Source organism: Scleropages formosus, chromosome 5 (assembly GCF_900964775.1).
Source record: "Scleropages formosus chromosome 5, fSclFor1.1, whole genome shotgun sequence".
NCBI lineage: Eukaryota > Metazoa > Chordata > Actinopteri > Osteoglossiformes > Osteoglossidae > Scleropages > Scleropages formosus.
Genome location: NC_041810.1, coordinates 9,047,920 through 9,067,000, shown reverse-complemented (window position 1 = coordinate 9,067,000; position 19,081 = coordinate 9,047,920). Strand labels below are relative to the sequence as shown.

The following is a 19,081-nucleotide window of genomic DNA, read 5'->3' as shown; positions in this document are numbered from 1 at the left end:
CACAGGTTCAACTCTCACTTCTGGCTGTAGTACCCTTGAGCAAGGTGCTTACCCTAATTGCTCCAGTAAAATTACCCAGCGCTACAAACGGGTGAAAAATTGTGAGTTGCTTTGGCGAAAAGTATCAGATAAATGCAGTCCACTCCCTACCATTAGGCAGAACCATCATTCACCCATTTTCAAGCAACTTACCCTAGAGAGGGTCTTAGTGGCAACGGGCCGTGAAGGGAAGATCATACGTCTGTCTCTTTCTCCTAATGTAATGCACAAATTTGTATTTTCGCTGAGATGTACGTCACTTTGGAGAAAAGCATCTGCTAAGTGAATAAATGTGAATGTAAATGTAAATACAACTTCTCCTGGGGCATCCCACGCTTCTCCTTGGCCAGCCTAGAGACACAATCTCTTCAGTACATCTTGCCTCTGTCTCAGTGCTTTCTCCCGGGTGTTATGCCTGATCTTCCATAGGAGTTTCACGGGCAGCATTTTAACATGATGTCCAAGTCACTTCAAGTGGCTCCTCTTGATGTGGAAGAGCACTAACTCTGCAACAAAGAACTCCTTGATCGCTGCGTCACGCTTGGTCATTAAGTGTGACTACCACCACCCTAGAGAGAAGCCTTCTTTCTGCAGCTCCATGAAGCTGGCCCCCAACAACAGCACAAATAAAAAAAACAATTACATAACATGTATTTAGCAGACGCTTTTCTCCAAAGCGATGTACATCTCATAGAAAGTACAATTTGTGCATTGCATTACTACCTAATTAATTAGTGCTACGCTTCTGCCGTGAAAACTACAATTTGTGCAGTTTTTCTGCTGTTTTTAAAGTATTTGCAATTTGAAAGTGATGTCAGTCACACCCCCTAAAATGCCTTGGACTCCCAAATTCAAGCTTATTCATTAGTGCTACATTTGAGCCGGTTTGTACTGTTCAAACCGCAGTTCTGCCTCTCTTTCTTTTGGATATATTAACGATTGTTTACAAGGCCCGTGACATCAGCCAATCCCCTCTAAGAGTACTGATGATTATGTGACACGTGATGTCACCCCACTCCTTGAAGCTGCCCCCTTCTACAATGCATACAAACAAAAAAACCCAATGATTTGTTAGTGCTACATTTGTGCCATAGTGTAACATAATCGAAAAACTGATGCAGTTCACGGAATGTTGTTGTTTCACCCAGGTTGACACAATGAGTGAAAAAAAAGTGTGAAATTTACATTAAAATATTTGTGAACAAACTTCATTTTGTCTGCTGAAAGTCATTGTAACTTTGAAATCATTTTGTCAACCTGGGTAATGCAAATACCATTCAGTGAACCGCCAAAGGCTTCAAACTGTGCCTTGAACCACACTAGTGCAAACATCATTTTGCAATGAGGTTAACAGGACCAAATCATTTCCGAATAGCAGATAAAATGTAAGTATTCTTAACTGGGATACCCTCCAAACCCTGGATGTGCCATGAATACAACAATGGAAGATGAGAAAGCACATCTTTACCAGAGAACTACAGTAAATGCTGTTTTTCCATGGTAGATGCCAAGCTTGTCTTTACTACGCGCAATTTCTTTTCAGCTTCTGTTTTGGGACGCACTTTTTAAACGCTTCTGAAAGTACTTAACTGACCTTAAAAGACCATTACTTTTCTGCTGCTCTCTGGTGTTCAGAGCTCCACACTGGTAGCAGAGACCTTCACATCCTGCTTTCCTGCTTTTCCACAGGCTGTCACCCTTGGCCTGCCTGCGCACAGCCTGTGGCAGACTTTCTCACCTCGACCCGTTACTGAGGCTCCTGTCACTATTGCCATCTCACTCTGTTATTCCCAGCACTGATCTCCCTCCTCTGTCACTCTCTTTCAGTGAGACCATTGACTTTATCTTATGTCTTGTTTGCTTCTCCCTTTGCTGTTGTCGTGGGCACTCTGTTGTGGGTAAATCCCGCCCTTTTTTTGCACTGGACCTGCAACTTTTCATTGCATCACTTTCTTTCTCTCACCTGCTCTGCCTCTTGCTTGCCTCCCCACTGCCGGCTATAGCAGGTACAGGTATAGCTACAGCTACAGGTACAGCTACAGGTACAGCTACAGGTACAGGTACAGCCCTTTTCCCTGGTGCCCTACTTTGTTCGCTTTTCCATTTCTTTGAGAGGGTTTACTTTCAATATGCATTTACCATAAAATAAGGAGGCACAAACCACCATCTATATCAGAAATAATAATAATGGGTGCTGATGACGTGGCTGCTCATTCTATTTCAAAACAGTTTTGCTTTTGTGCAGCTTGACCTGGTCATCCTGTTTAACAATGTGTCGTAAAAAGTTTTGCAACATTGAAACTGCATAAAAGCATTTTTTGTGAACTATTTGTCCTATTTCTGTGGTATTACTGGCTTTGAAATGAAAGTGGATTTACCATTACTATTTAATGCATTTTCATTGTTGCCTTACAGTTGAATAGGGTTCTCATGTTGTCTTTGTGTTCGCATAAAAATCTTGCTACATTCTAAAAATAAGCTGGACACATGAATCAGGGTAATTGCACCCTGTGTGTCATTTAGTTAGCGCTGAAGTAATGTAAGCCTAACTGTGTGGAAAATATTCAGTTCTGCAAAGAACACATGAATTAATTGGTATTTTTATTTCTTTCCAAAATGAATCTAAGGTGTCACTGAACAAACAAGCACAACCATACTTTCTTGTGCAAATAACCATAACCATCTGACTTCCACTGTTATTCTCAGGTTTCCTGTAAGATTTCATAGAAAGCAGTTTGTTCCAGGGGTGGGTGGCTCAAGTCAGATGACTTGACACGAGTTGGACTTGAGACTTGCTTGACTGTACATACTGTATACACAGACTTGACATGACACAGAGTTGGCGATCCGTGAGTCAGGACTAGACTTGGACTTGGACAAATGACTTGTGCAGTAAAAACTCAGTTCTGTATTAGTGCAGTCGTTCTTATTGATTTCTTGAACTTCTGTATTGGCACATGATTCAGTGCTTGCTGGCAGGAAGAAAACTGTGTAGTTCAAGAAGAAACTCAGGCAGCGGGACTCACTCCAGCAATGATTTGTTATGAAAATTCACAGTTTACGGTTGATTCCACAAACAAGAAAAGGGCAGCCATTTGCAAAACCTGTGGGTCAAAAATGAGTGACACAATGACCAGGACATCATCATTTATCATTCAGTTGCCACTTATTCAATGAACAAGTTGATATTTTTGGATGGTCCAAAAGGGGCCCATGCTTAGAGAGATTAGTACAGGTGAAACTAGCAAACCAGGGGCAATGAAGGTTGAGAAACGCTAGCATCAAACAAACTGTAACATTAAAGTCGACCTCTTGATGGTCGGTCTGTGGACTGGGTAGCATGGTGGTGCAGCGGGGGCGCTGGGGTCTTACGGCACGTAGAGCGTGCAACTGGTGGACAGGTTTGATGCCCACACTGCCTGTGTGGAATTTTTTTGAATCTTCTCTCGATGTTTTGTGGGTTTCCTCCAGGTGCCTCAGTTTCTTCTCACAGCCCAAAGAGTCATGCTTCAAGTGAATGAGGGATGTACAGAGGGATGAAAGATTCTAGGGAGTTATGGGTAGTGTATGCGGCATTGTAAGTCTCCATGGATTTAGACATCAGCTAAATACTAAATACCAATAACTGTGTTCAAGTTTTGAGGAAAACCTCTGCTGAAGTGATGGTTCAGCTGTTGGGAGGCACGCGAAATCTAAATTTGGTCTTCATAAATGTCAAGAAATGCCTTGTAAGCCAAATTATTAGTATTAAAGGAAATCCTTGGTATTCCATAATTTTAATATGAAATAATTTCACTTAAAAGTTATCACGTATATGCACACAAATGATAGTTTTGTAAGTGAATTAGGTGTAAGAGCATTATTAATGTTTGTTAACAAAATATCACCTCCTCACACTCTGAAGCACTCTCTCGAACACCTCCTTCTTACACTCTCCTCTGCCCCTTTCTCCGGACCCTTCTAGAAAAGTCTATAAACTTTTCCCATTCATTCCATCCCTCTCTTCTCTCATTGGTTCGGCGCCAAACCGAACCCCAATCAATTCACAGTATGTGCAGAACTGGCATAACGTGTAGGCTGCACCTGTTCCAAAAAGTGTGATATAGCTTCAACCAAACTATATCAATTTTAAGAAGCTTTATTTAAATCTTCAAAATTGAACACACAAACTAATAGCGCTACAGGGCTACATAGACATACTTAAAATTTGTATGAACATTTTCAAATACCCTATAATAAATATTCCAATATTCCCTTTCTTGGTTTTCTTTGAATTCTTTAGACAGCAAGTCAAGTCAAAGGCATCAGTTTAGTTTAGTTAAGTGATTGCCAGCAGTGGATTTTTTGCCAAATGTGTCATCAACAGTGAAATGAGGGGGCTAATGTGTGCTTACTTTTGCTTGAAATTAAGGTCAGTGCTGTTAACCCCCTTCCCCCACCATTCAAATTCCGTGGGAAAATAACAGTTGAAATATAATTTAATTCATACAGATTTCACTGGTTGGCCTCTTGGCAAGTGCTGTCAATGTTGACCAAATTGGCGCGATGAAAGTCCTCAGGACCCTGAGGGCGCTGCGTCCCCTTCGAGCAGTGTCCCGCTTTGCTGGCATGAGGGTAAGGTCAATTCTTATCCGCATGTCCTGCTACTGGTCCTCAGAAAACATACAAACAGGCCTCTCATGAGCTGCTTTCATATTCTTTACCCAGCTAACATGTTTCCGTCTTTCAACAGGCTGAAGTAGAGACATCTTCAACTGCACATCTTGTAGTATGGGTTCTGATTTCTTGCAGGACTGAAATCAAAATATTGTTGTGCGCAACAGGAATGACTCTCATTGCTTTGCACTATCTACCCTGATGGTTCTCATTCCATTGAAACTTTTATCCAAGCTCCTCTGCAGTGAAGTCGTTTTGATCCCAGTTAACCAAAAACCAGTTGACCCTCTGCCCAGCAACCAACAGGAGGACAGGACTGTCATCAGCAGGCCGCAGTCAGAGGCTTTTCTCTCCCCCAACAGGAAGCATGTTATGAAGTTCATCTGCAATCAAGCAGGTTAAGGACTCACACTAATGCTGTGGGTTCTCCATTTCTCTCTCCATATAGGTCTCTTTAATAAGCCTTGTAGCCAACACACTTGGCTACTCGGACTTCTCGGCCATAAAATCACTTAGGACTCTTCGGGCTCTCAGGCCACTCAGAGCCCTGTCGAGATTTGAAGGCATGCGGGTAAGAGCTTTCCTTTCTCTTCAATTCTTGTCCACTTTCTCTCTATTTATTTCTCTTGCTCAACTTCACCCTTGCTCATTTGTTGTCTGTTGTGCTGATGTTGTTATTATTGTAAATTCAGTATTGAATGAAGAAGCTGTTGGACACCCACGTATATAACATTAGACAGACAGACAGACAGACAGACACACACACACACACACACACACACACACACACACACACACACACTTTCAGAACCGCTCGTCCCATATGGGGTCGCAGGGAACCGGAGCCTACCCGGTAACACAAGGCACAAGGCCGGAGGGGGAGGGGACACACCCAGGACAGGACGCCAGTCCATCACAAGGCACCCCAAGCGGAACTTGAACCCCAGACCCACCGGAGAGCAGGACTGCGGTCCAACCCACTGCGCCACTGCACCCCCCTACTTAACATTAGATAGGTACGCTTTATTAAAAAATGCAATTGAGTATTTTGGCCAATGTATTCCATGTAACTCATTTGATTATGCTGTCAGAAACCCTCAGCAAAGGAGGGCAGCTGGTAGCGTAGCAGTTAGAGCAACTGCCTCTGGATCCAAAGGTTGCAGGTTTCCACTTCCACTCTCGTATCCTTGAGCAAGATACTTCCCCTAAATGGCTCCCGTAAAATTACCCGGCTGTATAAATAGGTGAATGATTGTAACCTTAATGTTGTAAGTTGCTTTGGAGAAAAGCAGCAGCTAAATGAACAAGTGTGAATTGAGTACATAATCCTAAATGTAATGACTGGATCAACAGGTGGCCTATAGTCACTGGAATCTCATACAAGAGACTGCTTCCTTCCAGTATTACATGTATTATTTTCCATGCAATCACCATGTGAAATTAAAACTTTTCTGTTGTTTGCAGGACTTGTACCTTTGTTATGAGGAAAATGCAGTGTGTTCATATGCACCTCTGCAACATCTAGCAATGTTAATGACAAAAATACTTTTGCAGATTTTCCTTTCAAAGATGGATATTTTTGGTTCAGTGTGGTTTGTTACCATTATGTCTTATGCCATTAAGTATTAATGTTAAATGTAAAAAAGTGTACCATGCTACAGTTCATCTGTGCTTGGCATTGTGTGGTCTGTGTGATCGTTACCACTTTTATTGTGGACATCCCTATTAACATGTTATATCTTAACTGATCTTAACATATCTTTTTCCTTTAATGAGATGTTTCGAATGATGCCTTTGATTGTTTTGTTCTCGATGCAGCATAGTTTTATTTTTAAAAATAATTCTGTATTGTGTAAAGTGTGAACACACGGATGTGTTTGTCTAAAATATGTAATAGTCATGTATGGAAAGGCTGATGTTAAAGGGGAATCTAACATATGTGTTTTGCCTCTCCGATGAAAGGTGGTCGTGAATGCCCTGATTGGTGCCATCCCTTCCATTATGAACGTTTTGCTGGTCTGTCTGATCTTCTGGCTGATCTTCAGCATCATGGGAGTGAACCTCTTTGCAGGAAAATTTGGCCGGTGCATCAGCCGAACAGGGTACATACACAACGTCTCAGTAGTGAACAACAAGTCAGAGTGCCTGGCCAAGAATGATACTGAGTTCTACTGGACGAAGGTGAAAGTTAACTTTGACAATGTGGGCGCAGGCTACCTTGCTCTCTTGCAAGTGGTGAGTTTTTCTTTTCCTTAATTTTCCTCAAAAGCAGAACTTGATTTAAAAAGAAAAATGTTAGAGAAGCATTATTTTCCACCATGGAATAACACATTGTACAAATTTGTAGAAAAAATTTAACTTAGTTTAAAAAGTTTAAAAGTTTAACTTAGTGGGTGATGTAACCTTTCAAAAAGTGAGTTAACACTGTTCTATCATTTTCAACTTCTCATTTCACTCATTATGAACCTTTTTTGTACACAGAACTAGTCTGTCTCAAATCATTCAAGGACTTTACTACGAGTAATCAATGCAAGGAAAACTGTGGAAATTTCATAGTCGTTTTGAAGTCGTCCATAATCTTCCCATACAATGCACCATAATAATACTTCATCGGGATTGTGTCTCCATTAATTTTGCCTGTCAAGGGTGTCCAACCCACACTCTGGGGGCTGCATTCAGCTCACCAGCTCACATAATGCAGCCAGTGAGAACATCTGTAAATTATGAATATATTCTGTATCAGCCATAAATACTATCAATTCTTTTCAATCATGCAAAAATGTAACGTAAAAATACAGTTCTGTTGAAGCACGAACATAGACTGGCTGCTAATATTCAATATGGGATGTGCCATCCCCAGTCGGGGCTCCACTGGACCCCCAAGTGCTGTGTTCAGATGCAGCTCAGTCATCTTTAATGGTAAAACAGTGTTCTTCTGTTCAGAGCAGCTCATTTTTGTCTGCTCTCATTTTGTTTTATCACTGTTAATTCTTCTTACGGTGAGTTAGTTACTCTGTTCATAATATTTGTATTTACTTGAGCTTCAGTGTTGAATATGGCTTCTCAATCAAGGAAGAAACGTTTCTGAGAAATGTAGCCAGAAGGACTAACTTGTTCACTTTTTAACTAAAACGGATAACAATGCCATTCGTTTATGCAATGAAGTAGCTTCAGTTATATGAAATAAAATCACTAAAAACACTATAGCATGAAGCATGCATCTACATTTCAAGTTTAATTCTGTGAACTCAAGGTATCTGAATGAATTAGCCTTGGAGACAGTAATGGGTTTATAAGTCAGAGTCACTGGTCACAGCTGAAATTATTGCCATAAAATCAGTACCATTTTCTGTTGATTGTAAGTATTTTTTGTAAATAATCTGTAAATATTTTTTGAGGGAGTCGGTGATATTATACGTCCTCGGGAGGGGGGTGGCTCAGACTCCAAGAATAAATAAGGTAAATTAAGGTTATTGTAACAATAATACAGTATTATCAGACTCACTCACTATTCGCTCATCCAAGGTAGGGCTATGGTGGTACGGAGCATATACACAAGACTAAACAGGGTGCTCCTTGTACAGGACGTCCGCCAGTCCATTGCAGTGTTATTATACACTCACGGAGCACTTTTTTAGGAACACCTGTACACCTGCTTATTTGTGCAATTATCTATCAGCCAATCATGTGGCAGCAGCACAATGCATACAGTCATGCAGATACAGCTCAGGAGCTTGAATTAATGTTCACATCAAACACTAGAATGGAGGAAAAATGTGATCTCAGTGATTTTGATCGTGGCATGTTGTAGCTGAGGCAGATGTGCTACAACAGCAGAAGACCATGTTGGGTTCCACAGCCAAGCACAGAAAGCTGAGGCTGCAGTGAACACAGGCTCACCAAAACTGGAAAGCTGATGTCTGGACAAACGTAGCCCAGTCTGATGAATCTCGATTTCTGCTAAGGCACACAGATCGTAGGGGTTAGAATTTGGCATCAGCAACATGAATCCATGGACCCAACCTGCCTTGGATCAGTTGTCCAGGTTGGTGGTGGTGCTGTAATTGTGTGTTGGGTCTTTCTTTGGGAATACTTTGAGCCCCTTAATAGCAATCAGTCATCTCTTGAATGCCACAGCCTTTCTGAGTATTGTTGTTGGCCATGTGCATCCCATTATGGCCACAATTTACTCATCTTCTAATGGCTACTTCCAGCATTGTAATGCACTGTGTCACAAAGCAAAAGTCGTCTCAAACTGGTTTCATGAACATGACAATGAGTTCAGTGTTCTTCAGTGGCCTTCACAGCCCCAGTCTGAATCCAGTAGAACACCTCTGGGATGTGGTGGAATGGGAGAATCTACAGAAATTGTGCGATGCAATCATATCAACATGGACCAGAATATCAAACATCTTTCCAACACCTTGTGGAATCCAAGAACTGAGGCTGTTTTAAGAGCAAAGGGAGACCCTACATAGTATTAGTATAGTGATCCTAATAAAGTGTTCCGTGAGTGTAGCAGTGTGTTGATTTTTAGCGTGTGTGCAACTTGAAGGAGACGTTAAACAATTTCTCTTTGTTGGACTTTTATGAGAATTATCTTTGGCAAGGAAAGCATGTTATATCAATATATCAAGCAAATTACATAATAATATGATATCTTGTTAAAATAGAAAACAACAAATAATATTGTAGCACATTGGGTTCGGATGTGGCAACCATTCATTAGTAATGTTTATGGGAACACCGGCACACAGCAAGAGGTATTGGTGCGAACTAATGGAAATAATGCTCTTGGTCCATGGGACCAGCTGCTTCCAATCGTACAACACTCCTGTTTTCGCAGCCTTCTTTCCACTTGCTCTGCTGGATCACCCGTTTTCAGAGCACTGCGGCAGGGCTTCATTCAAGCTGGGGGATTTCTCTACCATAGTGGTGCCGTCTTTAAACGCAGGTGATCTCACATTTAAGGCTTCGCTCGAGCCTGCTGGGAAGCCCTGCTTGTGCGTAGACAGGGTGTGGTTGTACGCTGTTGTGCTCTGGATATCGTTGCTTCACGACAGCTCCCCTTTCTCGACCCTGTCTGCAGCAGGATCTTCTTTCAGCAGTTGCGTTTTAATCACCCTGCTGGCTTCTTCCTTCGTGCCAACTCTCGCTTCTCCATCTCCGGGGTTCCACAGCTCCTAAATCCAGCTCCTCATTGGTGTGCCCCGTCCCACTCTGACACCAATGTAGCGCGCTGTACTCTGGGTTCGGTTGAGGCAAGGAAGGACGCACAAAATAATGGAAGTAATGCAGAGAAGGAGGGGAGATGCATAGAAACACTTTGGAAGGCCAAACAAAAGTCCAGCAAAAAGAAACACAAAGCAATGCTTTTGGTCTGAGGATCCCTTTTCTTCAAGGACGCTACAACTCAAACCAGCCTTTCTCAAGCTTTTCCTAAGCTTTTCACCCTGTCCAACAGACACTCGGCCTCTTATAATCCCTTTCCTCCCTCACAGCAGTTCAACAACTATTTAGCACCTTTTCCACAATTCCCAACTATTTACATTTACATTTATATTTTTTCACTTAGCAGACACTTTTCTCCAAAGCGACTTACAACGGATACTATGTAGTGTTACTAGCCCACACACCTTCTTCACCAAGGTGACTTACACTGCTAGGTACATGACTTACAATGGGTCAACTATTTTCAATAAACACCTTTTCCCACTGGAACATGACACCCCTCAGTAACACGGGTCCTTACATTACTTTCTCAATTTCAGACATTTAAGAGTCATTATGTCACTTACTGTTATTAGTGATACTTATAACACCTAAATCATAACACCTAACATGTAACTAGTGCTCCAAGCCATGGTACTGTCCTGCCTGGAATACTGTAGATCTCCTCTGTCTTGTCTTCTGGTTCCTGCCATTGAGCCTCTCCAGCCAACACAGTACGCTGCAGCACAAGTTGTGTTTGGCTGACCAAAGTGTTTCTGGGTGTCTCCCCTCCTGCTCTCCATTTTTTTCTTGTAGCTGCCAACATCAAATTCAAGATTTTGGTTCTGGTGTACAAGACCATCAGCAGAACTTCTCGATGGCTGCAGGACCTGAGCATTTGTGACATTCCAGATAGACTACTACGTAGTCTTTTTTTAAAGACATTTAAGATTCAGTATGCCACTTATAATGTTTACACCTAAATCCCTGAGGCCAGGCCCTCAACTGTAATAGTGAAACGCAGAATTCATAGTAACAGTTTTGATCTTTTGCCAGAAAGATTGAACAATCCTGCTATAGACCCTTCATAAAAATGAAATTGCTATGAATAGCTTTATTACTCTGTTCACCCAGAAGATCTTTAAAAGAACTTTCAAATTTGTTAAAAAAAAACTATAACGAATCCAAAATTTTTCTATTGAAATTCAGACTGAAAGATGAAAGTTAAAGCACAAAACATAATGAAATAAAATAAAATTCATTGTTCTTATCATGCAGGCGCTGGGGCACGGCAGATTTGGCCTGTCCCTGCTCTCTGGTGGGTCTGGGGTTTGAGTCCTCCTCGGGGTGCCTTGTGACAGACCGTCCGGTCCGGGGTGTGTCCCCTCCTGTCTTGCGCCCTGTGTTGCCGGGTTAGGCTCTGGTTCGCCAATCAAATTTTTAAAATTAAATTTCAAAAAATTATTCTCAGCAAACAGCAAAAACACAAGACCACGTTAAAAATGCACAGACGATGGGCTGAGTGTATCATATATTCAGGAGTTAGAAATATTAGACTGGTTGTGAGTTTGAGAGGTGCTTGGTGTACTTTCCATATGATCTAATATTTGATCCCTGAAAGTTTTGTTTGTCAAACTCCAAATTGCTATTAATTCTATTTTATTGTGTCACACTACTTTTTCTTGTGATATTTAGTATCAGTAAAAAGTAATGGAATAAGTAATCTCATTCTTTGTTTTTTTAATATTCAGCTGATTTTCAAGAATAAATTAGGATCAGCTATAGGGATAAGTGTACCATACAAATACTAGAATTTTAAATATGCATGAAACCAAAATATTGTTACACAGAATGTAGTATAGTTCTTATTTCTCTTGTTATAAGGCCACATTCAAAGGCTGGATGGAAATCATGTATGCTGCCATTGACTCAAGAGCTGTAAGTAGTGGCGATGAAGTGCAATAGTTCTTTCTATGTAAATACATTTGCAGAAATAAGTAATTTTACTGATTAATAGCATTTTACACATAAAGTGCTAAGGGTTGGGTTATTTTTTACTACCTTTTTCATTTTCTTTGCTATTCAACTTTGTCAGTCTACCACATCTGCAAGATATATTTTATAAATTTATTCCTATCAAGAAAAAGCTACAAGCTCAAAGTAACAGATGCTAATTATTCATATGAATTTGCATTTTGGTCCTACATTTCTTATCTAGGTGGAAGAGCAACCTATAAAAGAGTTCAGTCTTTATATGTACTTGTACTTTGTGATATTCATCATCTTTGGCTCATTCTTCACCTTAAACCTCTTCATTGGTGTGATCATCGACAATTTCAACCAGCAAAAAAGAAAGATAAGTGCCAATAATTGCATTTTACATTTTCTAAAGTGGCATGCTTTTTTTGTTTAAAGCATACAGGTATGTAAATCATTGTTAAGTTTAAAATCCTGAAAAATTAAGCTGCAAAAAATAACTGTACAGCGATATATCTGTACTTAGGAGGTCAAGATATCTTCATGACAGAGGAACAGAAAAAATACTACAATGCTATGAAGAAGCTTGGATCTAAAAAACCTCAGAAGCCAATTCCAAGACCAGTGGTAAATGACCCAAATGACTGTCCATTAGAATTTTGTATTGCCAGTTACTGTTTTATTGAACAGCTTTGTATAAGAAATATTTTTTTGCAGTAAATGTTAAAAATATAAAACAAGAGGAAAAAATATACAATAATGAGAAGCTTTTTATGTTTTGTGGGTGTTCTTCCAGAAATAAGTATTTCTTAATTTTAAATTGCATTGAGTTTGGCAAGTCTGTAATGAACAAAACTATTTTATTATATTAATTCAGGATGCAATATATATATCAATTTATTAGACCATTAATGGACAGACTATTCCAAGAAATTGTGAAAAGATTACAGTAATTCCACATCAGAAGTCTAAATATTAATATTCTATTTTCTTAAATATTCAGAACCCATTGCAAGGATTCTTCTTTGATATGGTGTCCAAGCAAGCCTTTGACATCATGATCATGATACTCATCATCCTAAACATGGTGACCATGATGGTGGAGACAGATGAGCAGCCACCCAACATGACATCCATTCTCAACAATATCAACCTTGCCTTCATTATCATTTTCTCAGCTGAGTGTCTCATGAAAATCACTGCCCTGCGCTACTATTTCTTCACAGTTGGCTGGAATATCTTTGACTTTGTAGTAGTCATTCTCTCAGTAGTGGGTGAGTATGTATCTGCTGAGTTTTGTGCTTTCATAACTACCTCTTTTAGTGTAACCCCCTCTACCTTTGTTCAAATGTTGCTGTAATGTGTTTGTTTTAATTTTTATTGGTCTGTAATAGTTTTGTATTAATATGAAGAGGGTTATGGTTTGGTAACTGTTGATTTTTTTGCATGTGTTTTTGTTGTTTATTGGGTAGTAAGGAGTTAATTAGGCAGCCAGTCAGCATTAATTGGAGATGGGATCATAACCTTCAGGGCGGTTTCCTGAGCAGAGAGAGAGAGATGGAGGAAGAAAAAAAATGGAGCAGCATGAAGCTAAAAGTTCACATAATTTGTTAAAATTATCTTTGTTCATTAAGCTAAAAGACAGGGGTGTTGTATTAGAGGGTAACTCAGTGAAAAAAAAGAAATAACAGCTATGGCTGCTACATGTGATGCATCAGAGGTCTAATCTCACAAAAACCGTACAGCTACACAAAACGCTAAGTGGGCCTCTCAGCACCCTAGTCGCAGTCAGACACCTCGAATTTGTAAGCCACAGTAAACAAATCCCAAATTGATATTTTTGTAGGCACCACCAATTCACCTCCCATGCGAAGGGGTTTTCAATGCCAAGACAATCCTAAGAAAAATTTTAAAAATTAGAATTGAGTGGGTGGGCTACATTGGTTTGTTGTTTGAGTTGGTACTTTGAAACAGTTGATAAGTAATTGATACAATTGATTTATTGTATTTATTGTAAGTATGGCAGATGATATTAACGTATTCAGTGTCATCATATTTTTTTGTGGTTAAGAAGCAATGTTGTGCATGCAGGGAGATGTAGCATACACTCCAATACAGTATCCAGAGAGACAGAACATGCACACATGCTTGATAGTGAGGAGGGACTTGGAGCAAGACACAGAGAAGGACCAGACACCAAAGTCTGAGTGCGAATCTCTACGTGCTGTTCGGATTCCCTTCTGCCTGAAACTTTGTTCAGCCTGAGAGATCCATAATCAAGAATAACAGAATTTAGAAAATCTCAATCAGCATCCTCATGTTCTGCAAGCCAGGCCATTTGTCAGTGTGCCTTAAATGGGGGGGTTGTGACAAACTAGGTTGTATCAGTACATCCGTCACACAAGCACTTCCATGATGCTGGCAAGAAAGCAAACTGAAAACCATACAACACCGCAGAACTGTGTCTGTGCCAGGCTGTAGATTCCACGATTCTGTGTTTGTTTGGGGAAAGTGCACTTAGTGCTTTTGTAACCACATACATTTGAGGAACTGCACTATCCACCTTTGTTTTGTTTCTGCTGCCTCGTCGGGGTGTTGCTTATTGTTTCCTCATCGCCGAACAGAAGCAATGTGTTTCAACTGGCTTCGTAATGCCTTATGGGAGCTTTCCACCCTTTCCTGGGGATGTTGGCAAATGTATCTAGAAATGTGCCTAGAAAAAGTATTGACCCTCTTGAACTTCTTTATGTTTTCTTGTTTTACAATCATATTTAATTGGAATTTTTTGACTCTGATCATCACAAAACAGCTCTTGAATGTCTAAGTGAAAACAAATCTCTACATTAATGTAACATTATTATAGTTATTAAACATAAAATAATTCATTGCTAAGTATCAATCCCCTCTTTGGTGTCCCGGACCCACCCCCTTCCACACATGTTAGATGCCCTTCATCCTCAACAAATACTGCACCTCAACAAACTCAACAAACAGTTAAACCACAGCTCCATACATACCTTCTAAAGGCACCATCTTTACCTCCATACCTGTGCACCACTCCACAAACTTCAACTACCTTAACTAACAAGGCCACACCTCCTTACTTACCACCAGCTGCCTCCCATTACTACCCACCTGCCACTAATTTTACCACCACTACACAGCTCCCTCCTACCTGTAACCCCAAGTACCTGCTCTCTTCTCAACCACAACCGCTGACTCACCTTCTCGGCAGCCTCAGACAGCTCCTTCGCCGCCACCCTTAACGAAGGGCTTCTGATGTGAAATACTCCCAACAACGACGTAGCTCATTTGACCACAAACCCCCCGACACCCACCTCTGGCAGTCTCACGTGAGCCCGCTGCCCACAGTCTCTTGCCTCTGCCGCCAGATCCGCATCCTTTAACAGTTTCTGCTCGTATGCCTCCCCAATAGCTTAGGGACTAGTGACATGTACTGTTAAAAGTAATTTACAGTAGTCAAATCAATCGATGATTGTGAGGTGCTGACACAGTGCCAACATCACTAACCTGTGGTAATTGCAAACTGTACTACTGCAGTAACCAGTAAGGACTCTTGTGATATCATATTGTAATACACTCAAACTCTAGCAGTTATTCTTACTAGGCTCATTCTACTTTTTTACTGGAATTATTCCCTTGTATATTGCACATTATGTACAACACTGTGTTAAGGTGTCTGTCTAAACATCTATCTAGATTGATACCGATGTCATCTGCATAAATGTAAGATTAAAAATGTTTGGGAATTGGGAAATAATACACCTGTTCACATTTTTTGCTGTTCATGATTTAAATACAGAAAGACAAATTTGTATGGGGCTCAGGTGGGCAAATTGCTTGTGTGACTGGGCATTTGGAGTACAACTGCAACAACGCACTGAGTGTGGGAAGAGAAGGAAGAAGAGTTTTTATTGATTTTATTCAGACACAGAAGTTTCTACAATGCGTCTCCTCAGCCAGCTGTGAACCTGAGAAGTATTCGCAAATCAACCAACTTACTACAACCAACGCAGCAGTTTTGCATTTTTATATTCCCAAATCGAAACACCAGGCAAAACATTTAGTGATTCCACAGGAAGCGAGGACTCCTTTGTCATTAGTCACATGATTTTCTTCAAAATGACAAAAGCTCCGATACAGCGCTTCAACAGACACCCCCCTATATACTGGAAAGGTGCCCCAGAGCTTCAGTATCAAACATGAAAGCACTGGAGAACACTCCAAAAGAACTCCACGACAAGGTTACTGATCTACCAGTATTCCAATATACCAGTCAGGGGATCTATAGAAGAAAAGTTCCAAGTCACTGGATATCCCTCAGAATACAGTTAAATCACACACACACACACACACACATTTTCAGAACCGCTCATCCCATACGGGGTCGCGGGGAACCGGAGCCTACCCGGCAACACAGGGCGTAAGGCCGGAGGGGGAGGGGACACACCCAGGACGGGACGCCAGTCCGTCACAAGGCACCCCAAGCGAGACTCAAACCCCAGACCCACCAGAGAGCAGGACTGTGGTCCAACCCACTGCACCACCGCACCCCCCACAGTTAAATCAATCATTTAAAAATGGTGCAGAATACAGCACAGCTCTGAATCGGCCGAGAGCACGCCATCCTCAAAAGCTGTATAAGCATGCAAGGTGGCACGAGGTTAGGGAAACCACCAGCAGAGCTATGATATTTACTTCCATGGGAGATGGGAGAGACAATGCAGCAGCAATTGTCCAGGTGCTTTACCAGTTGCAGCTTTAAGTTCAGTTCAATTACTTTTTATACACGGTGCTGAATAAAGGATTACAGGCAAATGGCTTGATGGACGCAAAGAGAAAGCAACTGCTGAAAATAATCGCATGTAACATTTCAGCTTTACTCCCCCACACATGGCGGCGGCCGACCCGCAAAGCCGCCTCTACTAAATAATGACCTAAAGGGATTGAACACTTAAGCAACTGTTTTTTTGTGTTTAATCTTTGTAATAAATGTAGATTTCAAAGTGAAAAATGTTTAATTTGTAGAGACAAATTCATTCAGCTTTGACATTTGAGTCTTTTTCTGATGATCCGCATCAAAAGTCTAATTAAATTCACTGTGATCCAACACTGTAAAACAAGAAAACATGAAAATGTCAGAGGAGAAATGTCTGTTTCGTGTCTATGACTTTGCCATCCAAGAAAGCAGTTGCCCCAATGCTCTCATTCCAGCAACACTAGCCTCACAGTGCAATGTTAGTGTGACATAATGATAAAAAATTACATGTTGTTCATGGTAACTAGGTGTCTGTGTTGGGTTGCTATGGTGAGCAGCACGTTAAGTGGTAAGTAGATGCAGGTGTTGGTGTGTATGTGATGTTCTATACTGTAAATAGTAATGTGTTCTGTATATGCGTGCTCTCTCTCTGCCTGTGTGCTACATAGATGAAGTCATTCAAGACACAATTATTGACCTATATATGAAGCACATCACTTAATTTTTTAAATGTATATTTTCTTTACAGGTATTGTTCTTGCAGACATTATAGAGAAGTATTTTGTGTCACCAACTCTTTTTCGAGTCATCAGACTGGCAAGAATAGGACGTGTCCTTCGACTTATACGTGGAGCTAAAGGAATCAGAACTTTACTTTTTGCCTTAATGATGTCCCTTCCAGCACTATTCAACATTGGCCTCTTGCTTTTCCTTGTGATGTTCATTTATGCCATTTTTGGCATGGCCAACTTTGCCTATGTGAAGAAACAGGGTGGCATTGATGACATGTTCAACTTTGAGACATTTGGAAACAGCATGATCTGCCTTTTCCAGATCACAACTTCAGCTGGGTGGGACAACCTGCTCAGCCCCATTTTGAACAACTCTCCTGAGGAATGCGATTCCAACATCCTCCACACAGGGACTAACGCCAGGGGGAATTGTGGGAATCCTTCTGTAGGCATCACATTCTTTGTGACCTACATCATTATATCATTCCTTATTGTTGTCAACATGTACATAGCTATCATCCTAGAGAACTTCAGTGTGGCCACAGAGGAGAGCACAGAACCTCTGAGCGAGGACGACTTTGAGATGTTCTATGAGGTCTGGGAGAAGTTTGATCCAGAGGCGACCCAGTTTATTGAGTACTCAAAACTTTCAGAGTTTGCCGACGCTCTTTCGGAGCCACTACGCATTGCCAAGCCCAACAAAATCAAACTTATCTCTATGGATTTGCCCATGGTAAGTGGGGATAAAATCCACTGCCTGGACATTTTATTTGCCTTCACAAAACGAGTCTTGGGAGAATCCGGGGAAATGGATGCTCTAAAGCAACAAATGGAGGAGAAGTTCATGATGGCCAACCCATCCAAAATCTCTTATGAGCCCATAACAACAACCCTCCGGCGCAAGCAGGAGGAAGTGTCAGCAACCATAATCCAGAGGGCATACAGGACACACCTGGTCCGGCGCCAAATGAAGCAAGCCTCATACTTGTACCGTCAGATCAACACAGACTGCTCTGTTGAAGGAGAGGAGGCGCCTGAGAAAGAGGGTCTCATAGCCTGTATGATGAAGGAGAACTACAGACCTGAGAGGGAAATAACGGAGAATCTGTCCTCAACTTTCTCCCTGCCATCTTATGACAGTGTCAGTTGGGCTGCTTGCGATTTTTTCCAGGTTCTAATACCAGATGCCAGGAACACGGGGCTCCAAGAAAACTTCCTATTCCCTAATAGAGACCGAGAGACATATCTGTAACACTGTAACAAGAAAAGGGTTTAATGGGTTTCTTTTTTAGCTTATCGAATGTAATTTAACTCAAATAACACTCGATAGGTGGGGTTTTTTTCTGCTTTGGTAGAATACAAAGTATCATTCAAAATTATATCAACAGTGCTGCAATATTTTTGCAGGGTTGCATAAATTGTATCTAGGGGTAATAATTAGACTGAGAGAATATATATTTTATCAATAAAAATTCTCCTGTATGCATTCATTGAAGGTCTTACTGATGTTGATGTCATTGGTTAGTGTAAATTACAGTTTTAAATCACATTATAGAAAATAGCATTGTATAATGCTTGCTAATGTTATCAGCCTTTCAAAAGAGTTATTATATTCAATATTTTTCAAGTGAAGTTTTTTGTTTATTTTGCAATTTCAGTTGTTTGCAGTATATGGTAATGGTACCAC

The 19,081-nt window shown here is 40.8% G+C and overlaps 1 protein-coding gene across 1 annotated transcript in view; it reads left to right on the top strand.

Annotated features, from left to right (window-relative positions):
• LOC108931972 (sodium channel protein type 4 subunit alpha-like) overlaps positions 1–18,646 on the top strand; it is a 123,458-nt gene extending 104,812 nt beyond the window's left edge. The window contains exons 21-27 of the mRNA XM_029251868.1: positions 5,144–5,266; positions 6,658–6,930; positions 11,791–11,844; positions 12,125–12,262; positions 12,406–12,510; positions 12,887–13,157; positions 17,412–18,646. Of these exons, the coding sequence (XP_029107701.1) occupies positions 5,144–5,266; positions 6,658–6,930; positions 11,791–11,844; positions 12,125–12,262; positions 12,406–12,510; positions 12,887–13,157; positions 17,412–18,646 (2,199 nt within the window). The remainder of the gene's footprint in view (positions 1–5,143; positions 5,267–6,657; positions 6,931–11,790; positions 11,845–12,124; positions 12,263–12,405; positions 12,511–12,886; positions 13,158–17,411) is intronic.
• Positions 18,647–19,081: the final 435 nt, after the last annotated feature.